The sequence below is a fragment of the Numenius arquata genome, chromosome 5 (assembly GCF_964106895.1).
Source record: "Numenius arquata chromosome 5, bNumArq3.hap1.1, whole genome shotgun sequence".
NCBI classification, from domain to species: domain Eukaryota; kingdom Metazoa; phylum Chordata; class Aves; order Charadriiformes; family Scolopacidae; genus Numenius; species Numenius arquata.
The window spans coordinates 10196737-10223117 of NC_133580.1; the positions used below are offsets into that span (position 1 = coordinate 10196737).

The 26381-nt window shown below is 37.0% G+C and overlaps 1 protein-coding gene across 1 annotated transcript; it reads right to left on the reverse strand.

Moving 5' to 3' along the window:
* Positions 1 to 25836, reverse strand: CUL4B (cullin 4B). The gene is made up of 20 exons (XM_074148343.1): positions 24996 to 25836; positions 22154 to 22269; positions 17335 to 17438; positions 16394 to 16463; positions 15832 to 15905; positions 14641 to 14803; positions 14451 to 14540; positions 14082 to 14164; positions 12895 to 12962; positions 11644 to 11762; positions 10682 to 10874; positions 9463 to 9567; positions 9059 to 9169; positions 8242 to 8327; positions 7341 to 7448; positions 6957 to 7070; positions 5858 to 5963; positions 5611 to 5783; positions 4942 to 5094; positions 1 to 3759 (listed from the first exon to the last, which is right to left on the reverse strand). Exons 1-20 carry the CDS (start codon positions 25525 to 25527, stop codon positions 3664 to 3666), a joined length of 2664 nt encoding a protein of 887 aa, XP_074004444.1. The 5' UTR covers positions 25528 to 25836; the 3' UTR covers positions 1 to 3663.
* Between the last annotated feature and the right edge of the window lie 545 nt (positions 25837 to 26381).

The window sequence follows — 26381 nt, forward strand, 5'->3', positions numbered from 1 at the left end:
GAAAACTCAAGGGATTTTAATGACTGAATGAAGAAGGATCTAATTATTATTAAGTATCAAACACGTATTTTGCTATCAAAGCACAAGCTAAAGAATTTAAAGAAGCCACAAACATTAGTAAGCCCAACATACAGAACTTTGAGTAAGAAGGCATTTTACACACAAGAGTTTATCAACACAAAACTGTTTAATATTTATTAAATGACACAAAATACCTAGATAACAGACTCACTCTCTGAAAGGACATGTATTTACATTATTTACCAACTTAAGAAAGACTCTCTGTACCCATATCAGACTTATGAAACATAAAAAAGGTTTTGCTGCTTTTTGCATCGAAGGATGCAACGGTGACACATGCCCTGTTTGCAAGTCTGCATGAACTATAACTTTCTGATGCAGTGAAAAAGCACAATTTTATATTCTGGTAGCCGAGTGAAGAGGCTTCTGGAAAGTAACAGGGTTAGTTTTTTTTTTCCCCCCCGCTCCAGATGTACTCTGAAGAACTGTTATACAAAAAGTATATTACATTTTTGAATGCTGCTGTACTCTTACAATTTTAGTGTAACATTTCAAAGAAAATATTCTTCCTACTATATGAAATCACTAAAAAAAAAAAGTGGTATTTGAACATTTCTTTAGATGTACTTTTTTTTTTTTTAAAGAAAGCATTAGGGCAAATGATATGTCTAGGAAAAAGTGAAAGACTGACAGAAAAAAAAAAAAGCAAAGACCAAAATATGAAAATCAGCTAAAGCAACTTAACAATTTGCTAGGGTTTGTTGGTTTTATTAACTATTTACTTTGGCACCTTTGTGTAAACTATAGAACAAAACAACGTTTACAACACATTTGCAATTACAGCATTTAAACAAAATGGTCACTTTTTAAACCAGCCAAGACAAAAAAATAGTCCATTTATGGGTATAAAGATTAAAAAACCTAAAATATATATTTCTAAGAATAAACTGCAATTTCTTATGAACAAGGTGCTATAAACTGCATGCAAGAGTCAAGATTAAAAATGTGTGGCCACAGACAAGCTGTGTTATAGCCAGATGAGTTGTGGTCCAAGCCCACTTTAAATTTTTTTTTTTTTCTTATAGAGATATATATGGCTCAATAGGCAGGCACATGATCCCAGCAAGAAGTTGCAGAGTTGTACGGCTGGACAATAAATCTTGGCTGCAGCTTTGTCATTAACCAGGAATGAGCGAGACCTTAGCAAAAGAGATAATCAGGTTCTCGTGGAAAACCCATGAAGATACAAGAAGAAGCCCTCTCCCCTCTCTCACCCCCTCTCTCGGCCTAGCCAGGGTTCTCAAAGTCCATTCTTTGGGTTGCTTTAACTAGATTGCCGCTTAGGGTCTGCCTCAGATCGTGAAAGTCTGACAAAATTTGAGGACATTTTCTAGATAATGTTTTCCACATTTAAGTTACTGAAATGGATGGGATAAAAATTAAATAAACCTTCAGACCTTTCTGGTTCGTTTGACTGAATGCAACGCACTGATCTGATGAGGGAGGATTCTACCAGAACAGGTATTTTAAACATGTAGTGATGTTAGATTTATATGCTACAACAGACTGAATGGAATCAGTTCAATACTGATATTCATCATCTCCTGTCTCCCAAGAGTTAAGTTTTAAGCTCCTTCTCCAAAACACCTTTTTAAAAGGAATCCTTTATTGGCTAAAAGATACAAAACACATACATGAAAAAAGAACATTGAATGCAAAATACAGAAGGGTCTTTTTGGAGGGCATTCTTTCCTCCCCAGTGGATCTATTTGAACTAATACTTAAAAGATTTGCAGGAGCAGTCTTCAAGTTTCTTACCAGATAACTCTGTTAGTATTTTTCTTACAGAGGCAAGGGTGGTCCTGGATGTCTACCAGTGGTTACGCTGCAATAGTGTCAAAGGATAAGGTAGATTTTCTGCAGATCACAAAGAGCTGTATGACAGTAGAGGGTGACAGCAAATAATTTAGTAGGAGGAAAAAAGACATCTGCTTCATCTGTCAGCTGAGGACTGCATATAAGAGAGCTTGAGAGAAAACACAGCTGGAGTAAATATGGAATTAAACAGTAGATCAAAAAAGCAACAAGGATGGGATGTGTCAGATACAAAATACACACACATACACACACTCTCCCTCTCTCACACATTCACACCCCTGAACGTGGGATCACAGTGATAAAAGTTATAGATCATAGAGAGCTAAGTTACACTGCCATTAAACAAAAGTGACATCTTGATTTCAAGAAGTATCTGGTATTCCCCAGGACTATCAGTGCCTGAAAGAGGATGAGGTTTTTCATTGTGCTCTGCAACACAGCTGATCGTAGGTCTAAAGCCTGTCTGGGTAAGGAAGAACTGTTATGTGGAGGAGTTACCTTTTCTGGTGACACTTTTTTTTTTTTCTCCATATATTCCTGGCACATGCTGCTATAGCAATAAAAAAAGAAAATGCATTTTGTTGAAACAAAGCTCTACATTCAAGTGACTTATTCTCCCACGTCTTATAAAGATGTAAAGAATGCTCTCTGGTCATCTAAGAAAATATATTTTAGATGCCTTGTAGCAATATTTAACTTTCTACATGAGAGGTAGGCTTCTGGGTTCTAGGAGGCCTGCCACATCTAGGGCTGAGTTCTTAAAGCTTTAAGTTAAAGCAATCCAAAGCAGGGCAGTCTTAGAAGAGCTACCCTGTCTAAACCTCGAGGTTAGTTCAAGTTTAGAATGTTGCAAAGCAAAACAAGTATTAAAACCCATTTGTAATTTTTGTTCTTACAGCTTTACCACAAGAACAGTGTGGCTTTTCATAGATATCTGTAAATAGATTCTCTTTTCTAGAGTATTGCTGCCAAGAGGTGAAGGCCTCCTACCCATGACTAGTAAAAACTGTCACTTTTTCCATTATGGCTGTTTTATGCTTAAAATTCCCAAAGGTGAACACTAAGTCTTATAGGCAAGCCATATAAATCTAATCTGAACTTGTTTTGTTGTAGCAGTTATTTAAGAATGGTGTTTGTATATACAGTATATATGCCCACACTGCAAACTTTATACATTATTTTATATTGGTACCATTTTGTCTTAATTGCAACCAAGAATATTTTCCATTAGATCAGCAATAAGCATAGCTTGGCTTATTCCCCATTTTCCCCTCCCTCAAGGGAAAAATCCAAGTGTGGGCAACACCCAAACCAATGGTATGTTACTAACTGAAATGCATTCTGTACAGTAAATTAAAAGTTTGCATGCAGTTTAAGCATTTTAAAGGCTATTTTCTTATATTAATTAACCTTCTGTTTCCATTTAAAGGTGTGAAAGACATCTGTCGTATATCAAGGGACTCCTCTTCAGACCCAGAGACAAATGGAATCACAAAGACCAGGTACTTTCTTTCAGCTGTCTGCACATCTTACTAAATAACATGCAAAGAGTTCAACAGCATTCTTCTTAAAATGTAAATAGTACTCTTTAAATGGGCATGTTAACCACTGAAAGAAGTCCACTTTACTATACTTTTCCATTACACTGCTTTCATTCAATCATCGGTAGTATAAAAAGTCAATTAACGGGATCAACAGGCTAGTTTATCCACTGGCAACTGTGTATGACACCAAGTGTGCAGTAAAACAAAGGCCAACATATGTTTATGCAATATAGTTGTACTGATTCGGGTTTTCTTTATCTCTTTCCATGTAGTCCCTGTCAATTAAGGATTCTATTCTCTTCTTAAGGTCAGCAGGCTGTAAAATAAAGCAGATGTCAGCATTATTACTTTGCAGTCAAAATTTCTCAGTTCTACTTAAGGCAAATATCCATACTGTTTAAGATGTATGAGGAAACAGAAATCACAGGTTAAAAAAAATAATTCCATAAAGTATCAAAAGCTTCTCAAGTCTGCAATGTATAATTACTTGAAGAGAAAGTTACAAAATTAGCTTGTCACCTGCAATAAGCATAGACTTTTACAGCAGAGAAAGATATTTGCTGCTGTTTACACTGCACTCTAAAGAGCCGCAATTCACACATTATGTACCAAAGTGTTTTTATTTCTGACTTTTGCCTGGCAAAAGATGGTACAAGTTTCATTTTATCTTGAGGTGAGCGAGTTTTGCAACAGTTTGGGTGCCCTAAGATTTTGTTGGGTGAAGGACTCTATAAAAATGCCTCACGATTGATGATGAGTGAGGAAAAGCATTTAAATCATGTTGTAACTCTGCAAAGCCCAACTGCAGTTTATGCAATACTTACAGGCCTGCAGGAACTTACCATAACAACAAAATGGAATGATACAGCAGTACCTTTTATTTTACATTTCCAACGATAGAAAGCACTGTATATTTGAACTCAAACAGATGCATCACTGTTTGAAAATCCATTTCCATTTGTACACAGTAAGCTATTCATTTTATATTGCAACTGTGGGCTTCTTTAGCTTTGAGACATTTACCAGTATCTAATTTTAATTGGATATATATATGTGTGTATATATATTAATCAATATAATGTCTGGAAAAAACGCTGTATGTTTATTGATTACTAATTTATTAATAAGTGTCAACTAAATTAAGAATCACACCAAATTCTGCATTACATAGCCGAATCATTTTCTCCTTGTCCCCAAGAATGCATTGCCAGAACACTTAAATACAAGAACAGCAGCGTTCAAGGGGAGCTACGTTCACAGTTACTGCTAACAGACTCTGGTTCTGATAGCCTTTGGTAATAGGTTTTAACTTACTAAAAGCCTGAGATAGTACTCAAATGAATGCAATTGGCACTTTAAAAATCCCTCAAAGTGAATATTTGTCCTTCCTAATAATAAAAAGATACGTTTTAGACAGCAGCACTGTTTAACTGAGGACAGGCCAGGGAATATAAAGAGTAGTAATAAAGTTTTAGAAGACGAAAAATCAGTACTACACCTTTACTGGGAATTTAAGCTGGTTGTAGACCTCTGACACAAGCAGGTTATGACTCAGCGTCTTGCGCATCTTCATGATTCGTACAATTGCCGCGTCAATCTGGTATTGCCGGTCCTGGAATACTCTCTCCGTAGTGCTTGCCTGTTCCTCTACCTGAAGGATCCATTTAGAAAAATTTTAAAGAGAACTGTCAAAACAACTCTGCTTTGTATCTTTAAGACAATGCTCAGTGTAAGACAATAAAATATCTGTTGTCAAATATTTGACATAAATTCTTTACAAACATGAAGACCGATTATTAAAGAAAAAACCACTTGTACAAGGAATAAAAATCTTTGCACAAGCTGTCTAGTGGTTGGCTGTCAGGAACATTCACTGTGAACTTGTTTTTATGTTCACAAATCATTCAGCAAAGCTCCGGGGAATGATCAAGGGCGCAAAGAACATTCAGTAATTGGAACTTCTCTTAAACAACCTTAGAGACATCAAGCATCACTGGTGTCTAAGTATTTAAATCTGCATTATGTGCTATCATCCATATTATATACATAACTTTTACAAAGATATGAGTATGTACATTACAACAGAGAGGAAAAAAGCCTGTAAACAGGTAGGCAACAAGACACTTAACCCAAGGACCTAAACCCCAGAGGATTAAAAAGAATATACCGTTTCTTTCATCTGAATTTGGTTGATCTTTATCCTGAAGAGCTTATGTCTGAAATCATCATTACATGTGAATTTATCACCGTCTTCCACATCTTTGCCTTTGGGGCTTTTAGTCAGTACTCTGGCTTTACCACAAGCCAGAGATTGAAGTGTCCTTCTCAGCTCTCCATCCTCTAAAGCAGAAACAAGTTGTTTAGGCTTTTTTACTAAAAACACTTAGAAGTAGTCAGCTGTTTTCAATACCAACCTATCCCAGTGGCTTGCTTTATCTCCTCTAAACTGAACTCCTCTCCTTCATTAAACATGAGCAGCACCAGTGTCTGGAACAAGGAGACCTGAAGTTCTTTTTTGCCCTGTCATAAAAGAAAGAAACAGGTATCACCAGGCTGGATTTTGTGGTGGTGTTTTGTTTGGTTGTGGTTTTTTTTTTTTTTCTGTAGGTAGGGGAGAGGAATAAGTCACTCTTGAATGTCAATTATTTCACTTAGAGGGTGCAATTGTTATTTTATTCTTTTGGGAATATGAAAGAATAAGTTACCGGTCCCCTTGTATTTACTATGGAATGCAGAATAAACTAGAGGTCAGAAGGTTAAACTATTATATCCAGTGACAAAACTCACCCAAGAGATGCATCAGCCTACTCAAGACAAATGTCAAAGCACCGAGTGCTTAAAATTATAGTTTGAAAGACCCTATTAAGTCAAAGTGTAAAGCAAACACTAGTTTAAGAAACACAGTATTAGGAACTATAGGATCTTTGAAATAACCAAGTTTGATGATACTGGTTTTACCATTAACATTTTTCTGAAAAATAGAACTGGTAAGCATTCCTATTCCAAGAGAAATTTTCTTGAAATATATTTGTGTCCACGAAAAAAATACTAAAGGGGAATAACTGGAACCCTTTCACAACAGTTGTACAATCCAAGACTCTTCTTTATTTCAGTACTGAAAAGCTTACTGTAAAGATGCTTAATGCTGTCAGGTGAAGTACGGTCATCTATGGAACACAGCCCCCTTCCCCCCCCCAACAGTATAAAAATTAGTGCCATTTTTAATGTGGAACTGAACTTAAGGGATATTTTCCCCAAGCAGTAACCAACAACTTTTTTTTTTGTCCACTGATATAGAAGTTGGATGCATCTTTTTAGACCTTACTACATCTACTGCAGAAACTATCAACTCCAGAAATGATAGCCAGAGGTCCAAAGTTAAAAAGTAATTGCAAAAACAGCGCTAAGTTTTCCACCACAGCACAACAAAACACCCTTCCCAATATAACCCTAAGGCACAACTCAGACTTGGAATCAGCAAAGCAACAGGAATAAGAGAAACCATACACTCACCTCTTTAAATTCTGCTTTTAGTACACAGTGTCCTAGTGTTGACTGCCACTGAAGTTTCCTACCACTGTGTTTGCCTAAATAAAAGGTCTTGAAAATTTCCTGCAGTTTTACCATCTAAAAAAAAAAAAAAAAAGAAACCCAAACCACTAAATCACAATTTCTACTTTAAAAGCATCCTTCCATCCTCCGCAGTCAAATACACCTTAAATAAAGGTTTAGAAGGATAAAGGGTATTGCAAGAAAACAAACTTTTTTTTTTAAAAAAGAAGACACCTCTGCATTTCTTTCTAGAGATTATATGCATATTTAAAACCAAGTTGCAGTTGATATCAAGGTGCATTACTGATAGGCTGATACGTGGTAAAATACATCTATATTCATTACCTCTGGGGGCAAATGGACCTCCATAGGCACGTAGGTTGGCCAATAACCCATAGTCAGAATATTCACTGTTAATTCAATGTTGCCAGGTACATTCTGATTTTGCATATACTGGAGAAAGAAACAAAGTGAACTGAAATAAAGCACTGTTTATTAAATGTATTTCAGGTAGAACCGTGAAGTTAGTTAGAACAGGCATTATGAGAGCACAGAAGACAAGTGATCTCATCATGTCTTTGCTATATAAACTGCAAGTTACATACAAGTAAATTAGGATAAGAAAAAGCACTTTTCCAAAGTTCTAAAGGCACTTCCATACAGGAGGAAAACAGCAAAAAAGTGTTTTAGCAGGCTGGTGTGAAGATGTACCTAATTATGTGTGAATGGAGGAAAGAATGTTAAAATATGCTTGTAATCAAAACATTACAGAACTGCCAGGACTAATAGGCAAGAACTTACAAGCTAGTCCTTCAGAACATAGTGGTGTTAAAGATGTTTTATTACTGGTGTTAAAGTGTTTTATAAGTTTACAATTCTTCTTTTATTACTGTGCCTTTTTTTTAAGTGGCTTCTTGTTCCAGTTTTTTTGCTTTGTTGTTCAGGAAAACCATTAATAAGTTCATTACAATTTTCAAAAGCACAGAATTAAAAAATAGATTCCATCTGATTTTCTGTTTACCCAGTTGGGCTTTTGTCCACTCCTTTTGAAAGTAATCACCTACAAAGTCCTTTTCTCTGCAGTGAAAAAAAATTACAGACAACTGTAGGAACTCGAAAGGAGTTTAACCCAATTACAGTAGAAATGTTCGCAACTGAACACATCCTGCACTGTCTCGTTAGGCTGAGACTAACACATTCAAAAAGCAAGTAAATGAAGGAGCCATGGCAGGCTTTCCCGCAGTACCTGTTTAAATTGTATCATTATGTCTTTTGAAAGCTCCATATCTTTAAACATTCCTTCAAGTTTGCTGGTGAAAGCAGCTCCACATTCTAGAAGAGAAAAATTGAAAACTTAAAAATTACTCTTATTTTCAACACCATAGAATAGCTATTCTAAGTATCAGAACGTACTTTGAAGCAAGATGACCTAATTCATCATATGTTCTTACATAAAGACCTGGATTCTCATTAAGACACAGAGTAACGTTATAAACAAAAAGGAGGGAAATGTCCACATGCAAAATAGCCACCACACTAGAACATGACCGTTCATCTTAGGACTCCACTAGTACCTGTCACTCAAGATGACAATCCTAATCCCTGTCAGCTGCCTGCCAAACTGTCTCTTGATGGTAGAACTAAATCAAGTTCTAGAAATATTACTTTTACCACTCAAAGATTCCATCCTGTGAAACAATGAAGACCAGACTAGAAGACTGCTAGCTGGAAGTGTCATGTTTCAGGCTTTATACAGAGCGAATAGCAAACAGAAGTTATCCTCAAGTTCTCTGAGCACATCACTGATTTATTCTGCAGGGAACCTCAACTCTATCTCACAGGCCAAGATACACTGCGGACTTTAAACTCCTGTTTTTTAGCTATTGCTGCTGTAGTTACAAAGCTAAAAGCAAATGAGTCTCCTCAAAACCCACCAGTCATTCAAGATTTGCACACGAGGTTTTTGCCCTCACGTAAAGGGGAAACACAAAGCACTTCTGGGGAGACTTGTTAAAACGACTATTTTTAAAAGAAAGCAAGTAGATAGATAGGTATTTATTTACCATGTTTGAGTTTGGAAAGCATAGATTTTTCAGCATCTACTGATGCACTCTTCCCAACTAATAGTCTCTTTGCTAGATCTTTTTTATAAAAGGCCTCAAAGACATCTTTTCCTGTAAAAGAAGAGATTTGACAGGGATCACAAATCATTGTTTCTTTTAAACAAACATTACCTACAAGAGGCCCAATTTGAAGCTCAGTAAAACTAACAAGGGCCTTTACATTAAGATTTCCACAGATTTTGAGTCAGGTCTTTTTAACATGCAAACTAGCTAAACAGCACTACACCAGCAAACTCCATCTACAGAGAACAAACACCTGAAAAAGCAGACTACAAAAAATATTCCAATGTACCTTTATGTTACTGATTAAACAACTATATCCCCACAAAAAAAGCAAAACTTACCATATATGAATCTAAATATGATCATAATTTTATCCAGCATTTTTTCAAGTTCTTCATCAGTAGCTTCTTTGTTGCCTGCACGAAGCTTTGAATCTACATATTTAGCTAAAAAGAGTGTTTAGGAATAAGTTTAGCATGTGCTTAGTATCACAATGAAACAATAAGGTTTTTTTAACTTAAAAAAATTATTTAATATTGTGAAATCTTCTAGAAATGTAACAGATCCTGAAATTACCTTCAAATCAGTTTCATCACAGCTACCTTGATATATTTTCATAGAGGATATAAAATTATAAGAACATTATAGCCTAATCTCTTTTCAGATAAGCAATTACTGCATCTTAACTTTATTAGCATATATAATGTTAAAAAAGGTATTTGTGTATGTAAAAAATCGTAGTCCATATCATGATCTCAAAGTAAGAAGTCACTACTGCTAGAGATTGGCGTAGCTATAACAGAAGTAAAGAGATCGGAAGAAAAATATGTAAGCCAGTTCGTTAAATGCATTGACTATACTGCTGAATTTCTCTAGCAGATTACTGTTTGTTTTAATTTCAAATGGCTTGATAAGCATGTTACAGTTAGTGAATTAATTTTAAAAAAGGAGGGCAGAAAGCATTACCCCACAAGCCTAACAGCACAACAGATTGCAAAGCAGGTATTAGTCACTGTGTGGGGAAATGATTAAGGTATTTGAAAGTGCAGAGAGCCAGGGTAGTAGTGCATAGGTCTATAAACAACGTTCTTTGCACACTACAGAGGCTCTGTCCCCATAACACGAGAGGGTACAGTGCATCCTCATCTCTCCCCACTTTTATGTATTAAAACATAGGTATCTATGTAGAGCCCCCGTGCAGAGCTACTGTGCACATGTGGCAGAGACAGTTATGTAAGCTTTTGAAAAAGTCAAATTATTAGCAGTATGGTCGCATCTGGACACCAGTCAATTGCTGGAATGCCTAAGTTTGCATGTTCTTCGCTTTCCTATAGCCTAGCCAGTGAACTGATGAATAGAGCTTGTTCTTATAATGTTTAATGCTATCCCATCAAATAATTCACTTGCATAATAAGGCACAGTAGATCCCCAGTTTGACAGTGCATTGCGCATAATGTGTTTTAACACACGATTCCATCGTATCCCATCTGTAAACTGCATCAGCAACTCCCTCTTATCCCCCACCCAAATTCTCACATGGGAAGAAACAAAAAAAAATACCTATGAGTTCAGCTGGCTTATTTGGTCTTTTGTTAATGAACGTTTCAAAGGCTTCTTTCATGGCATTTACAAACTTCTCATTCTTGAGAAAGCAAACATCAATAATATGGTCAACTTTGTCTTTAAAATCAAGTAGTTCTTGGACCATGGTTTTGTCTTTTTCTGGATTAATTACTATGGTGCTACCAAATGCCTGCAAAACAAAACACATCTTCCAATTAGCCTGAATAATTAATTTAAATGACAAGACTTCTCAAAGCCTAAGTTATCTTTGTAATGTCTTGTTTCTGGTATTGATATTAGTTCCACTAACACAATAGAAGTAATAGCAATATGAAGTATTTTGATTTAAAAAACAATCTATGAATAAGTGAACAAACTCAGAACTTTTGTCTGAAAAATAAACTTAAGCATGACAAAATTAACACACTTTTTACACTTCTATATCCTCAGGTTTTACACAGGTAAAGCTCCCGCTAAACTCAATTTTATGTAACAGTACTCATATACTTACTGTGACATTATTTTCACTGAGTAATAAGAAGAAACATCTTAAGTGATATTCAAGTACTTGTGAACTTCAGTTGGTTGGTAACTTAAGCTACCACTCATTCTGACAAGAATTTTAGCAGGGAGAAGATAGAGTAGTAGTAGTGTACCAAAATGTCTATTGGGGAAATACAGTTGTCCCCCACAACTAACTATAAACAAGATAAAAACTCCTAATTTATTTGGAGTTCAGTAACTCAACTGAACATTCAATATTTTCTTTGATAGGGCTAGAACAGTTACTGTACTTTTCCTAGTACAGTTTCAAAAGCTGCCCATTAAATATATGTTTATAAGCAAATAGTCTTTAATTCTTAGAAAAACACAATAGTTTATAGAGATGACTCAAATATCTGTGTATAAATCCCATCAATACAATAGTAGCATCTGTTCTAGAGTTCTAGAAACGGTACCTTTATGTATTCAATCCAGTGTTGCAAGAGAACCTGTACTCCGCCTCTCACACGACTGAACAACTGGTACAGAAGAGACAGATCTTGAATTCGGTTTTCATCAAGAAGGTGGTTTAAACCTGCAAATGAGAGAATTGCAATAGACATTAAAACCAGAGAAATCCAAAGAAAGCACAGCATATTATTACAGTGAGGGACCCCTTCAAAGCTACCATTTTTTATCAAGCAATTAGAGGTGTTTTTTTTTGTTTTGTTTTGTGTTTTTTAAAGCCACCTAATTGAACAGTGAAACACAGAATGGCTAACTGGACTTAAAAACCTTGTTACTGCACTGGATATCTTACGCTATACGTACTTTACATTTAAAGTACAGATGTACACCTTTGCTTACTTCTGCTTTACTGTTCCCTAAAGATTTGAAACATTTACACTCTACTGATTTGTAGGAAAGGTTCCTTGGCAAGACAGAGCTCCGAGTCTCAATTCCAGCTGTAAAATAAATTTTACAGATGTTTGAAGGCAAGCAGATTCATGAACTATCTTCACCTTCGTCTTTTTAACTTTTTGGCAGCGAAGGCCTGATGCTCCACAGCAAGGTTCTAAGAAAGTAGACGAGTAAATATTGCAAACTTGATACTCTCAATAAAGAGTCTGTTACTGACGTGCAGGAAGATGCTCACATACCTGTTTCCTCCAGAATCTGGCTATAGTAAGGACCTGACAATTTTCTTTTATTATTCAACTCCTGCAGCACCCATATCTATTTCCAGACTATCCCTCAGAGCAAGAGAGGGTCACTTGACTCCACAGAGACTACTGCAGAACTGAGTCAACGTACTTCATTTCTCAAATTGTACTAAATTTTTAAAACAAGTGCTTTTTGTGAGCAGCAAGTAATCAATGTTTCCCCTTTATGGTACAGCTGTAATTTGAAGCCTACTCCTTCACTTCTGAGTCTTCAAAATGCTATTTAACACACTGAATTCTGGAGTTCCCTGTTTTAGTTTTCCTTTTGCTTTGCTGCGTACCTGCAGAAAGCTTTGCATCTCCTTAACTCTGACGAGCAGACTGGTACTCGCCTTCTTGCAAAATGGTCAATGCTATCTCATACACTGAGTAGCCAAGGGCATTAAAGAATGATGTAGCTTGTGTCCTCCCCCAGCACCTGAATCTGTCACTTTCTTTTTCAGCACAGGAATTGAAAGCCCCGAAGCAGTAATTAGAAACATTTCTATAAAGAAGAAAGATTACCTTTCTGAAGAATGGCTGTTAAATGTTCACCTAGAAGTTGCTTTTCTACAGTAGCAATTAGTGGCTTCCTATAGAAAAAACGTTTAGAATTACTTTTCCTTTTTCCAGTATTTACAGTTTTAAATTTTTTTGAGATTGTTAACTACACTCATTACTGGGAGTACTCTAATTATCTGTGGCCAAGGACCTAATATTATTATACACTTATTTATTCTTTTTCCTCCCCAGCAAGCAGTCTTTTTTTTCTGTTTGCTGACTGAGGATTGAATTCACACAATAAGCCTGTTGTATGTGACCTCTAGGCAGCTGGACAATAATTCCATCAGCGAAGAAATTGGGCAAGAGTTTGTCAAAGAATATACCTTCTCCTGCTTTGTGGGAGGAGATTCGTGTCTTGGGAGACAAACCAAGGAGAAGAAAAAACACCTCATGAGTCAAGAGGTATTAAAACAAAATAGGGAGTTGGCCACTAATAATGGTGTGGAACAAGGAAGCCACTAAACAAGCTAAATGTTTTTAACAGCTGAAGGAAATAAAAATGTATGATGGTAGCAATAAAACACCTTTCTCTCAGAGAGATTCTCTGTACCTGCTCTTTAAGAAGTTGCTACCACTTGCTCAGGGAATTTTGTTACATTAGTGACCTACATTTCTCTCAGAAATGACAGCTGTGGCTTTATGTTAGGAGAACATTTCTCCTGTCCTACCAGTCATGACCACCACTTGATTGCATTTGAGGAAATCCTGCTGCTAAGTAGAAAAGATTGAAGAGTGATATTATTTAATAATTTCCCAGACTCCATAAAGAATATGCAAATATTTTTATGTAAATATTCAGAGCCTTTAGCTTGAGAATTCTCTGTCCCAGGTCCTATCTTTTTCAGGTAAGACAACAGCTGATTAATTGCATTTCAGCAAGAAAGAGATGTTTGGACTGGGGGGGGGCAGCCTATTTTTCTCCAACCAAATGTCCAACAATATTTATGTCAAAATAACTAGTGACTTAGAAGAAAAAGATATCAGCTGTGTCAGCCAAGAAAGTGCTTCACTGTAAACAACGAATTGTGAGAAGTGAGAAGCATTTGATGGTCAGTCAATAACTGAAATAAATTGTAGCTATTAGATGGCCTTCAAAAGACGAAGGGCCAAACAGCTAACAATACCAATCAAAGAGAGATTGCACTTACTGTGTGCTCTGATCTAAATAAGTGATTATCCTGTCTGCTTCTTCTTCCAAGCGTTTGTTGACATGATGAAGATATTCTGGAACCTGAAAATGCCAGAGTAGTTTTGTATATTTAAAGAAAAAAAAAAAATTCAAGAGGAGAAAAAAACCCAAAATACTGGTCTGACAGCAGCAGCAGCTCCAGTTTTAAGCAGAAGTCATTAGCACTGTGACTGAAGGCAACGGAATGTGAATTTGCTCTTTCAGAGTACTACAAAACATAAAGGTCACATTATTGCCCTGTACAGTGGCTAAGGCAGAGGAATAGCTACTCTCCCTGACAAATGCTTCATCATTAAGCAAAACAAATATTGTTAAACATTCAAAATACCTCTCGTTCTTGCATAAGCCTCTGTCCCTCTGCTGCATACAGGCGGTTAGTCTCTTCCAAGAATCTATGTTCGAAAGAGTCTTGATAAATCTAGGGAAATAACACGACAGCAATCCAGGGTAAAGCTTATGGAGCACTAAATAAGAATTTGAGCTGCTTATTCATTTAAAGGTGAAATAAGTTTACTCACCTGCAAGTCCGAAAGCATGCTTAGAAGACTTCGCAGTAAACTCCTATCAATAGCCTCACCATTTCTTTCCCTCTCAATCAGCAGAAGAATGCCATCAATAGTTTTGTTCTGAACCTTCTGATCACTGATTATATGAGTTCTGAACAATTCTAGCCCCATATCCCTATTAAAAAAAAATAAAGACTGTTCAATAAATTGTGTTAGAATCAACCCCAAATATTCACCATTAATAAAATTTGATCTAGATCAAATTTTAGCATTCTTCAAATTCCTCATTCCTCTGCCCCCAAATCACTCAAGATGAACAAACACATAAACATTAAAATAAACCATGACAAAGCATCAACAGTAAGCTATGCATTTTAAAAACCAAAGCACATTTTTTTTCCTAAATAACCATCTAACTTTTGCAGCATCTTTATTTTTCACTTAGTTGGCAGAATGATGGAAACTGAATGAACAGCAGCCTTCATGAGAAAAGGATAATGTCACCCCAGGTGCTGATGCCATGGTTAAGCTGCTGGACAATAGTCTTTTTTTGTCCACCACTTTATAATCTCTAATTCTTAGGCAGATCTTGGAAGATCTGAGTGATGTGAAAGACAAGGATCTCTGCTTTAGGCATCTCAGTTAAAACCTTCCATGAATTTGAAACTGTGGGTCTGGACACTTTTAGGAAAAGCCATGCCTTCCACCACTCCTTCAATCTCTCGCAAAGAAATTCAGGTAGTGCCAAAGGCACTGTAGGATATTTGCTAATTATTAAAATATTGGGGGTGGGATGCAGAGATTGAAGTCTAAAAGATGGTAACTGGCTTTTATTTTAGGTAAGTTTTTTTCCTTTAAAAATACTTACAGAACTTTGAATAGTATGCATGTTAAAGCCAGTAACTGGTCAACCCCAAACCCTCGCACTTCAGTTGTTAGACAGACCCTTTCTTTTAACTGTGCAAACTGGACATTGTTATCTACTTAGCTGAAATTTGCTATCACAACTATTCTAGAAGAATCCTGTAATTCATGACAAATAAATTAAAAGTCAAGTCTCCCTTTGCAACAAGCATGGATGCATTCACCATCTAATTTACAGGTCATTATAAAGCTTATATTAAAAAAACACATCTGAAACCCAGCAAGATATATGCTATTATTTAAATATATCCCCAATCATTTTATTCTTTGTGCCCTTACCAAATAGATGGCAGCATTGAATTCTGAAGTACGTAAGTTCGATCCAAGAACAAAAAGATACTTCTAATCATAATCTGTTATGAGAAGGAATAAAAAAAGTCACAATCATTTTACTCTTGAAATTGAAGAGCAACACAAATTATGCTAAAAAAAACCCAACCCACTGACAGGTTTCAGGCAGTACTTTCTTAGACAGTGTTGATTTGTTTAAAATATCCTGCCAATATCAGCAAGATGATCAATGTGACATTTAGCATCTTTCTGTATAAAAGAATAGCTCCTTTTTAATAGGTATAAAAGAAGAAAGGTTTGCACAGAAACAACAGTTAGGAGTTGAGTGTGTGTGTCCAAGATCAGATCAGTATGTCAAGAAACACACTACAGAGCAGTATTTTCAAGGCTCGATTTTCTAACAAACTAGATACACTGTATTTCATGAGGAAGCCCTACATAAATTCAAGACAATGTTTCAGAATCACAGTATGTTTCTAAAGGAACAAACTTAGGCAAAACATGGGCTGAGTAGGCAACTGGTTTTCTTTAAAAAGATAAAAAAACTCACCATTTGTCTGCAGTGATCTTGCCAACATTTGTCTATTTTCTTTAGAAAAAGGACACTATCCAATGAATCCATAAATAAATAATTAAGAAAAGTATGTTTAATAGGTAGTGTTAGCAATAAAACGAACCAACATTATTATTTTTTAAAGACATTTAACAGAGAGAACAGACTTGCCTATTCCCAAAAAGAACCACTTAACTTCTTGCAACATCTTTATTTTTAATGAGGGTCCTTGTGTTAATAATGAGAAATCAAAATTATTTCAACAATTTTTAAAAAAAGATCTAAATACTCTCAATGTTTTGTCTAGTGCCCCATCCCTGGGGAGTGGAACAAACACAGACATCCCCACACCTCAAAAAACCAACAATCCACAATATATGCAGGAGCCCACCACTACACAGATAATATAATTTCAGCTCATGTTAAGAGATAGCCTCAAAAGATAAATTTTGTCCTTGAACTTTAACTTTTAATCATTTCACTGTGTAGTTCTGGTACTAATTATTATCCACATAACAGGATCTCAATCTGATGCAAGTCAAAACTTTTGAAAATAAAGCATTTTGATCCTCAGAACCACTAGCACTTTTCAAAAAGAAAACAAGAACTACTTGTTGGAATAATTTGATGTTTACCTGAGCAGCGCAAGTTCAACTTATTAAAAAATCCTGAAGTGATATAGACAATCAGCCTTTTTAACTCTTGCTGTAAGTCTAATACGAGCTTTTGCAAGAAGTCAAAGCATTTCATAAATACTAATGAAACTTTTTCACAAACTTTTCAAACGGTTACAGACATAAAGTAACTAGTAGTTTTCTCTGAGGTCCCACAAAAAATGAAAACAGACCCAATTATGCAAAAACTAGTCAAAGAAATCCATCACCCCACACTGGCAGGTAAAAACGTTTTGGCTTGCCAACAGCCAAAAAAAAGGATATTCTCTGAATTGGTGAATTTGTGCTTTAATGTGGTCTTCACAGATCTGTCTCAATTGTTTGTACAAGTTTGCAGAAATCTTGTAGGAGCAGAGATTTTCAACAGCCTAAAGCAAAGAGAAACAGATACTAAGAAATCTATTTATATTCTTATAGGTAGTTTTACAAGGAAAGGGAGGAAAAAACCCTAAAACCATCCAGGGAATTCTGCTTCTCACTCAAAATTATCTACCAGGTTTTAATTGTAGCATAGTTAACAGCTGCATGCAAAACACCAGAGAGACATGGCACTATAAGGGTATTAAGAGACAAAGGAAGGCTATGCCTTGAACAGCTTACAGTTTATTAATTTCAATTGGAGTACCAGTATCTCATAGGGAACTGTAGGAGTTGCATTTCTAAGAACAAGGATGTTAGTTTAATACATCCCAGCAGTGTGCTGGCTTTCATACTTCAGAGCAGACACTTAAGGTCTTAATTTTATCAACTCCTGTGATCTGCAAGTCACACTAATAACAGAAAAGCACTGATAGCCTTATTTCCTTTTGCAGTCCTTTCCTTGATTAAGCTTCCCTCATCCACAAAAGTACATACATAAATATATGGTGTGTGTATATATATATATATATGTATGTATACTACCATCCATCAACCCCTTGCCTGGATAAGTTTAGTTATAATCCTGAACAATTTTTAGCAGCATGACTACATTCCAGATGTTTACAGTGACATCTCACATTTCTAGATCATAATCAAGAAGAACTGTTGCTGTGCTTCACATTGAGAAGCAAAAATAAATGTAATAGGGACATGTCCTAGAGACTGATCAAGCAAACAAGCTTAAGTCTGTAAGAGTAACTCAAGACTTTTCCAAAATGTATACCAGTTGCCCAGATTTGGAAAGCAACTAAGCATCTTTAACTGTTTGTGGATTAGTGAAAGACACAAGATGTGATTATTCTGTAAAACACCTGTAGAAGCTAGAGAGGAATGGTATATATGATTTTCAATTAATGACTCTTAATTTTATTTATTTAATTGAAAATGCTTCAGTTGACAGTACAACCAACTCATAGGACAAAAGGACTGGAAGATCAGGTTTGCTCCCCAGCAACCGCAGGCAGCCATGCGGGGACAGCACAGTTCAGAAGCACAGTGTAATGGAGTAGATCTACCCTCTGAAGTCCCCAGAGTCCAAATAGAAGCCACCAGCCAACAGTAAGCAGCCACCACTAAAAGCACAGCAACAATCGAAACAGCTAAACAAGGAGTTCCTCAGTTTATCCTTGGATACCAACAGTACTCATTCTCAGTATCAACAGTAAACAATTCTCTAGAGCAAGTGCACTACAGCTAATACTGGCTCTAGGACATAGAGGAGTTAAAAAAAAGGCAAACCAAACCAAAACCCCACAACAAAAAAACCAAACAAACCAACCTGCATAAGCTTACTGTCAGAAACAGGTATAGCAAGACAGTGAGCGTGCCAATTAAGACTAAAACAGGGCTGAATGATGAATATCAGGAAAGCCAGAATTATCACTGAAGTGTACATATCTTAATATTTGAAAATAGCAACAAATTCAACTCTCAGCAATAACATTTAAGAAACCCCAAACAAATACAATGTAGTGATAGGAAAACATATTCTATAATTCTTTGTTCAGAGCAGGTTATGGACACTGCTCAACTTTATTCTGCATATTCTAAATGAAACAGCAACAAAACAGGAAATAACCGCGACTTTGATTTCAGAAGAAAAAGGGCACGGAAAACACTAAGCTTGAAGAGCCTGATTAGACTTTCAGCAAGTGCAATAAATGGATTTCTTATTTTCTCCTACTTACTTTGGAGAAGCTAGCTCAGAGCTGGGCAGATGAATGTTTTAACTAGAACTTGCCTGTCACCTGCACAACCAGAGTTAATCTCTCTACCTACCAGCCGAGGACACCAGGGGCCACTTCTGGTCAGTTCATCCATCTCAACTACTAACATTTGTATAACTGCTGTCTATAAAAACAAGTAGTATTTAACCACGTTATGCCAAATCCTTAAGAGAATTAGCCTCTGCGCTGCAGATGGACAAATGCGTATCATTAAGTGTATATTAATATACATTAATTTCACTGAGCTACTTTTATGTAGTGTTTATGTAAAGCTGTCCTTTTGCATTTGTGAATCAGAAATTCCAACATGCTAAACATGTCTGCTAGTATTGACTCTTTGAATATCAAGTGCAAAACTTCTACATCTTCATTGATAACATCCATAGAAATGTTTTAATTTTGATTTGTTAATTCTGCTCAATTGGCTTTTTCTTATTTTAAGAAATTAAACCTTCTAAGCACACAATACAAAACCTTTTACTAGGATTTGCTCTGTGGAGCATAACACCACTACTGTAATATTATGCTTTGCAAATTTAATTACTGGTGTTACACAACGATAATTGTAACATATCAAAAATGCCCCAACAACTTCAGGGGCTGTAGTTCACAAAGTTATCTTCTTCTCAGTTAGTGGAATAAATCTTTCTGATCAGGGAATCTATGCCCTGAAGATGGTCAGAACATCTGAAGGCAAAGCACCGTATTTCCTTTGTGTACTATATATTCTGGTGGGGTTTTTTCGTTTGTTTGTTTTAATTGCAGCATCCACACCCGGGTTTGCGTGCTGGGGAAAAGTAGGAAAAGAACTGAACACAGCTCAGATGAGAGAAAAATCAGAACTTTCCAGACATACTTAACTCTGTGATTGATAAAAAAAATAAGTAACTTGGGATCTGGCACCAAAGAACTCCATCTCTATTTTCTTGTACTAACCTAAGGAAAACTATTCTAATAAAGAAGCTTTCAATTCTGTAGCACTTCAGCTTCTCAAAGATGTGTGTTATTTCTCTTGCTGGGGAGGAAACAAAGCGAGTACAACACTACTGTTCCACAAAGAAATAAAGCCTCAAAGTGTTTGCTCAGTGGGATTTTCCAACACAGACATGAGTTAAACCAAACTCAAGAAGTTTAACTCCATTAAAAAAAGAAGTATCTTAGTTTGAGGTCTGCAGCAGAACTTTTGCAGACGTTTTTGCAATTCCCCTCTACGCTTGGATAATGGTGTCTGCCAAGGCATATTTGGCATCAGATCCATTTACCAAACAGCTGTTTAGAAATGACATTAGTTTAGTCAGCATTTAAAAACACTAGTGACTCCTATTACTATTTTTAAATCAATACATTTTAGATTTATAAAAAAAGAAAAATTTCATACTTGATTGAACTGTATTTAATTGAAAAGTATCTAAGTTATTACAATGTTAAAACTAAGATTTAAAGGAAAAAAACATTATTTTTTTTGTTTTCTGAGCACAAGCAACATTAAATTAAGCCTGTGGCAGAAGTGAGCAGAAATTTAAACGGTAACTGTGAAGCAGATGCAAGGCTTTCAATAGAATTTTATATTTTTAAACAATTTTGGATATCCTTCCAGTATTTAATTAACAGTTATTTGCTCTGTTGTTCAGTCTAGGGTCAGTAATTTACACCACCAGCCAATACAGTGGCTGTAATTTGTTATTAGTCTCACCAAATTTTCCAAAAGTAACAACATTATTGTTACTTTAACAATACTATATATTATCTTGACAAAGTGTTAAACCCCCTATTTTTAGATTAATTGAACATTATGAATGATTATAACAAGCTTTAAAACCTGCTGAACTGAGGAACTTGGCCCACGAGGTTCTTGTTTCCACGAGGAACAGCAATTTATCCTTCCCTAAATCTGTCCCCAAACCTTGTGCAAACAGAATTTTTCTCCCCAGCTTTTCACAGAAATCAGTCATATCCAAATGCAACTTTTATTGAAAAGCACAGGGCAGGGGAAGAAGAGACACTAAAAACAGATGGAGAGAAGGTTATATACACACAGAGGAACAAATCAACCAACTAACCAGGTAGTAAAGGCTTTAAAAGTAGAGTAAAAAAGGGCAAGTGCTTCTTAATATCTAGCTAAAGCAGTACTGTTGCTAGGCCGCTAAAACCCTCAAGTACCACAATGTTAGTAGGGAAAAGGTGAGGAGGGAGAGAAGTCTCCCTAACACATTCAGCTGAAAAAGCAGAAGAAGCGGAGCTTATAAAACAAAGTTCGGAAATGCAGTTCAAGTCTGATCACTTCCTAAAACATTCACGGCAAAACAATCAGAGCTGTTGCTGGGAATAAATTTAGATTCTCAGTTGTCAGAATAGACAGAATGATGAATGATTAAAAAAATTACAGCCAACCCAAAAAAATACACTTCATTAAGAAAGACAATATTCTATTTACTTTCAAGAAGTCAAATAAAAAGTTTCAGTTTTTAAATGTTTTATGATCCTCAATCATGAGCAGATACTGTCTTCAGAAAAAGAATTAAATTGTAATATAAACTGTCTTTTTCTTACCTAAAGACCAACGTTTTAGGATTTCACATTTCTCCCATAGCAGCTACACAGCATAAAACCCAAAACAGTAAAGGGAATACAGCTCCTTGCCTTATTTAATTCTTGTCAACTGTTGCAAGGGAAACCATACCTTGCATTATATTGTAGCCAGCAAAAAAAAAAATTCAGAGTTCAATGTTAGGTCCTGTAAAATTTCAACTGATGATTTTAAAATTTGAGAAACTATTTGATGAAAAGTTTTTTAATGACAAAAGCAGCTATCAAGCAAAATGTCATATCCTTACCACTGTATCAAAAGTGTTTTAAGCAAAAAAAAAAAAATCCAACAACAAAACAAAACCAAGTCCAAAACAAACCAAAACATTGCTTTTACTTAAAGCACTTACCTGATAGAGCTCCTCTAAATTGTACTTAATTGAAGTACTGTTCTGGATAGCTTCTACAGCTTCTTTCAGTTTTTGCCAGGTTTCATCTGTGTAGTTTTCAGGCAATTTGGGCTTATCTTTAAAAGAAATTATATAGAATTTGAGAAAGTGTTTACAGAAAGCAGAACATTTTGCCTTTTACAGAAATGAAAAACGTAGCTTTGAGAGGAAAGAGGTATGGGCTGATGCTCTAGATTTTAACTTATACTTACATGAAAAGAAAGCATTAGTGTAAAACAGTATGTTATTTACATTTGAAATAGTAACGCATTGTAAAAATTCAGCATTGCTCTTCACATACATATAACAGTATCTGTAGCCCAAATAGTTGTGTGTGATTTATAAAAATCACAATGCTGTGTCTGAGCAGCTCAAGATGGGATAAAAGGCTAAAAACCAGCAAAAATGATCTACATCTTCATTACACTTTCATTACTCGGACAGCACAGCTAAAAGAAAGTGAACATAAAAGCCGAAAGTGATGGATTAAAAGATACAGAGTTGTATACTGCTTATTTTTTAAATTTATTGCTCATTAATCCTAGTCGGTATTAACAGTTGGAAAGAAACTCTCAAGAAACATGCATGGAAATAGCGTAATTATAGTACAGGCTTTATGGTCGCAAGGAATTTTGAATTTTGAATTAATCCATTCATGTCTCTCTTGGGTTTGGCCAGTGGATGGACATTTGTCAGAGTTAAGCCCTCTTTTAATGTTCGAATAGCTCAAGCTTTGCAGATTTGACTCTTTCCGTTATTTTTTCAGCCTCGTTTCTAGAGATGCCTGTGTTACGTGGCATCTTCAACAAGACTAAAGCGTTTACAACAGCCTAAGACAGATACCCTAAGTCACATCCTCAGAATACCAGGACTATTTTAAAATTCTGTGTGTTACCATAACTAGCTAAAATAATTGGCTTTGTTCTAATAAGCATGTTACCAAACGGAGAAGGAAGGAGGAGAACATTTAGGGAGGAAGTCACGTGCCCACCCATGCCACCAACAGGTGAAATTGGCCCAGAGTTTTTACACTATTAAAATCAACTTTTACATACCTACAGGTAAAAAACAAAGTGAAAGGCTTTATGATTCCTCTAGAAATAGCAAATAGAGAGAAATACTGGTTTTTTGTCCTCCCAAGCATTTTCTTACAATATTGGCAATATCCCAACATTAGCTGTATCAATAAAAATCTTGAGAGACAACTAACTACAAGCGAGACTTGCCTATTTTCACTAGCCACTAATGAGTATGCTACCCAGCAGTAAATACCAAGATTCTGGGTTTTAGGAAGTTATTTAAGTTGTAAAGGACGTTACTGTTATCACTCTAAGATAAAGACAACAAATTTAAGATTATTATTCAGTTTAGCATCTGAGAGTAAATAAAAAGCAAAGATGGCAGATTCCTGAAGCACCCTTTTTAGGCAAGTGATCTAAATACCAATTAATAAGCAATGATGATCACAGCACCATGCAATCCATGACATTTAACAAATATTTTAAACATGAATAGTTGACTTCCCTTGAAGATAACAGTGTACAAGCAACAGAAGAGTGCCATTTAATTCTCACTATCGTGCATCACAAGTATAAATTTTAAAATAACCAGTGAAATTAAATTATGATGTCGTGATGGGCAGAGAACATTTTTGAGAATGAGGACCTTAAAGCAAAAAGTTACACTGTGATCATGAATTGCTGCAAAACATTACAGTGGCAAAAATAATCCTAATCCTTACCTTCTGTGACATCTCTACAGGATGTCTGTATCAATTGTGTATTTACAAATTAATTTTAATGTCAGTAATATCTTTTAGGCCCCCCCAACTCCAAACACATGGGGGGAAAAGAAAAACAACCCAAGAAAGCAAGCTATCAGACTATTTTACAAGATAGCAAGGGGCAGGAAATAAGAAAAGCCCACAATTTCCCCATCTCTATAGGGAAAAGACAGAATTTTAACTAAGCTTTGTGCCTGTGCCTATGCCTATTTGTATTTTTGTTTACTAGAAAATGAAGCAGCATCCCAGCAGAAAAGTTTCATTTTTCTGCTTCAGCTGGTCTCTAGTAACAATACTTAAGAATCTCAAACACATCTGAGAGAACTTATAAAATAAGCTTCTTAAAATAGCAGTATATTAAGACAGAGAAAAGACATTAAAGAGTTAAACAATAAAAATTACAGCAAGGATATCGCAGGGAAAAAAATCTGAACTACCTATATTAAAGGCAACTGGGGGAAACCAGAAAGGAAATCCACCATAATAGCCTGATAATCACCTTAGTTTCAACATTTAAAACTAAGCACAGGCAGATTAACCTATAAACAGACAACATGGATAAAGGCAAGACATACAGATTCAGGCCCAATTTAAAAAAAAAAATGCATTCCATGAAAAGACTTATTATAAAGTGGGCTCAAATACATACTAAGCCCTCAACCAGGATTACTAGAAAAGAGATATCAAACGTTATAAGTTTGAAGAAAGGCGATTTACACAGTTACGTAGTAAAACCTTTCATCTAACATACAAGTTAAGGTCTTGTCAACAGACAGAGTGAAAGGAGTCTGAAAAATATTCCCAAGCAGCGAAGTGTAGCTCAGGATGTGTACATGACTGGGCAAGTATGCATCATAAAACACTATTCCCCCTTTACATAAGTATAGAAACGTCCACCACAGAGAAGCATTTCCTGTAAAACTCGGAGCTATTTGAAAGCCAACCGGTTTTCACGTTGAAAACAAAACACAAAGTTGAACATCAGCTCCCCATACGTTGTGACAAATTGTGGCCTGTTACCTTTAAAGTTCTTGATCACTAATTTCTTAGCAGAGCCAGGTTTACTGTTGGCGAAACTGGAAACAGTAGAGGAGGCAGCTTTGGTCAGGCCATTTGCATGGTGCCCCACAGCCACTGACGAAATTAAAAGGCTTTTATTTTTGAGCTGTTGTTGGTGCTGCTGTTGAGAAGAGGCAGCAGGAGAAGAGGAGGAAGACGACTCTTCAGCCATCTTCACATCGAGTCCAATAAAATCCACGGAGTCCTCAAAGCGCAGCTTCTTCTGGAGGTGATGGTTAGAGGAGGCAACCCCTGAGGAGGAACACGAGGAGGTGCTGATGACAGAAGAAGATGATGAGGAGGTGTTTTTAGAAGGAGAAGAGGCGCAGGAAGAAATGGAATCAAATTCTTCTCTTTCGGAATTGCTGTTGCTGCTGTTATTTAACTTTCTCTTCTTGCAGGAGGAGCTGCTGCTGGTATTACCATCAGTGGCAGGTCTGACCTCCTGGGCTGCAGCTGGGGGGTTGGGGGAAGAGAAACCTGTGGGAAACATGAACACACAGAAGTGAACAGGCTGAGGGGCATCAAATCCTTGTGGTGTGACAATGAGAGGGAGTTTGAGAGTCAGTCTCTGTTTGGTGTCTCGGGGGGACGGGAGGAGGATGTCTTTCAACTCCTCTCTCTCATCAGTGGAGTCCTTCCGTATTCCCTCTCCTTTGCTTTCTTCTTTCTCGGAGGAATCACTTTATCTCGTCTCTTCCCCTTTTCTTTACTACTTTGTTTCTTCGCGTAGTTTGTCTGTTTTCCTGCTTTTACTCCTTTCTCAGCAGAGCGTCTCCGTTCCTGCCTCTCGCCACCCACTAGCTTCTTTCAATTCTTCTCTCCAGCACCGGTATTTCCCCGCGGCTGCCCGCTCCCCCGGCTTTTCTTTCCGCTCCCCTCCTGCTCCGGCCGCCTCGTCTCCGCCGAGCAGCAGCGGGGAGGGCTGAGCGCGGCTCCCTCACGCCTCGGCTCCGGATCCAGCCCCTCGCCCCACACGCCCCCCGCTCCCTCACCGCCACCCGGCCCGCTCTCCCCCCGCGGCCCGCTCTCCTCGGGCTCCCGCCTCCCCCCTCTCTGCCGCCTGCTCGCGCTTCCCGAGGGGGGACGGCCCGGCCCGGGGCTTGTTATTGTCAATACACGGCAGAGAGGGAGTCTAAAGATGGCGGCACATCCGGTCGCCGTGCATGCTGGGGCGCGGCCGCCCGGAAGCGCGGCCGGACGGGCTGGGAAGTTGGCGGGCTCCACCTCCTGCCCGGCGGCCCCGCTCCCACCGGCGCCCCCCCGGCTCCTTCCCACCGCCCTCTGACCCACCGGAAGTGATCATGCTTGCCGGCCGCTGGTAACGGGCGCGCTCGTTAGCCCCTC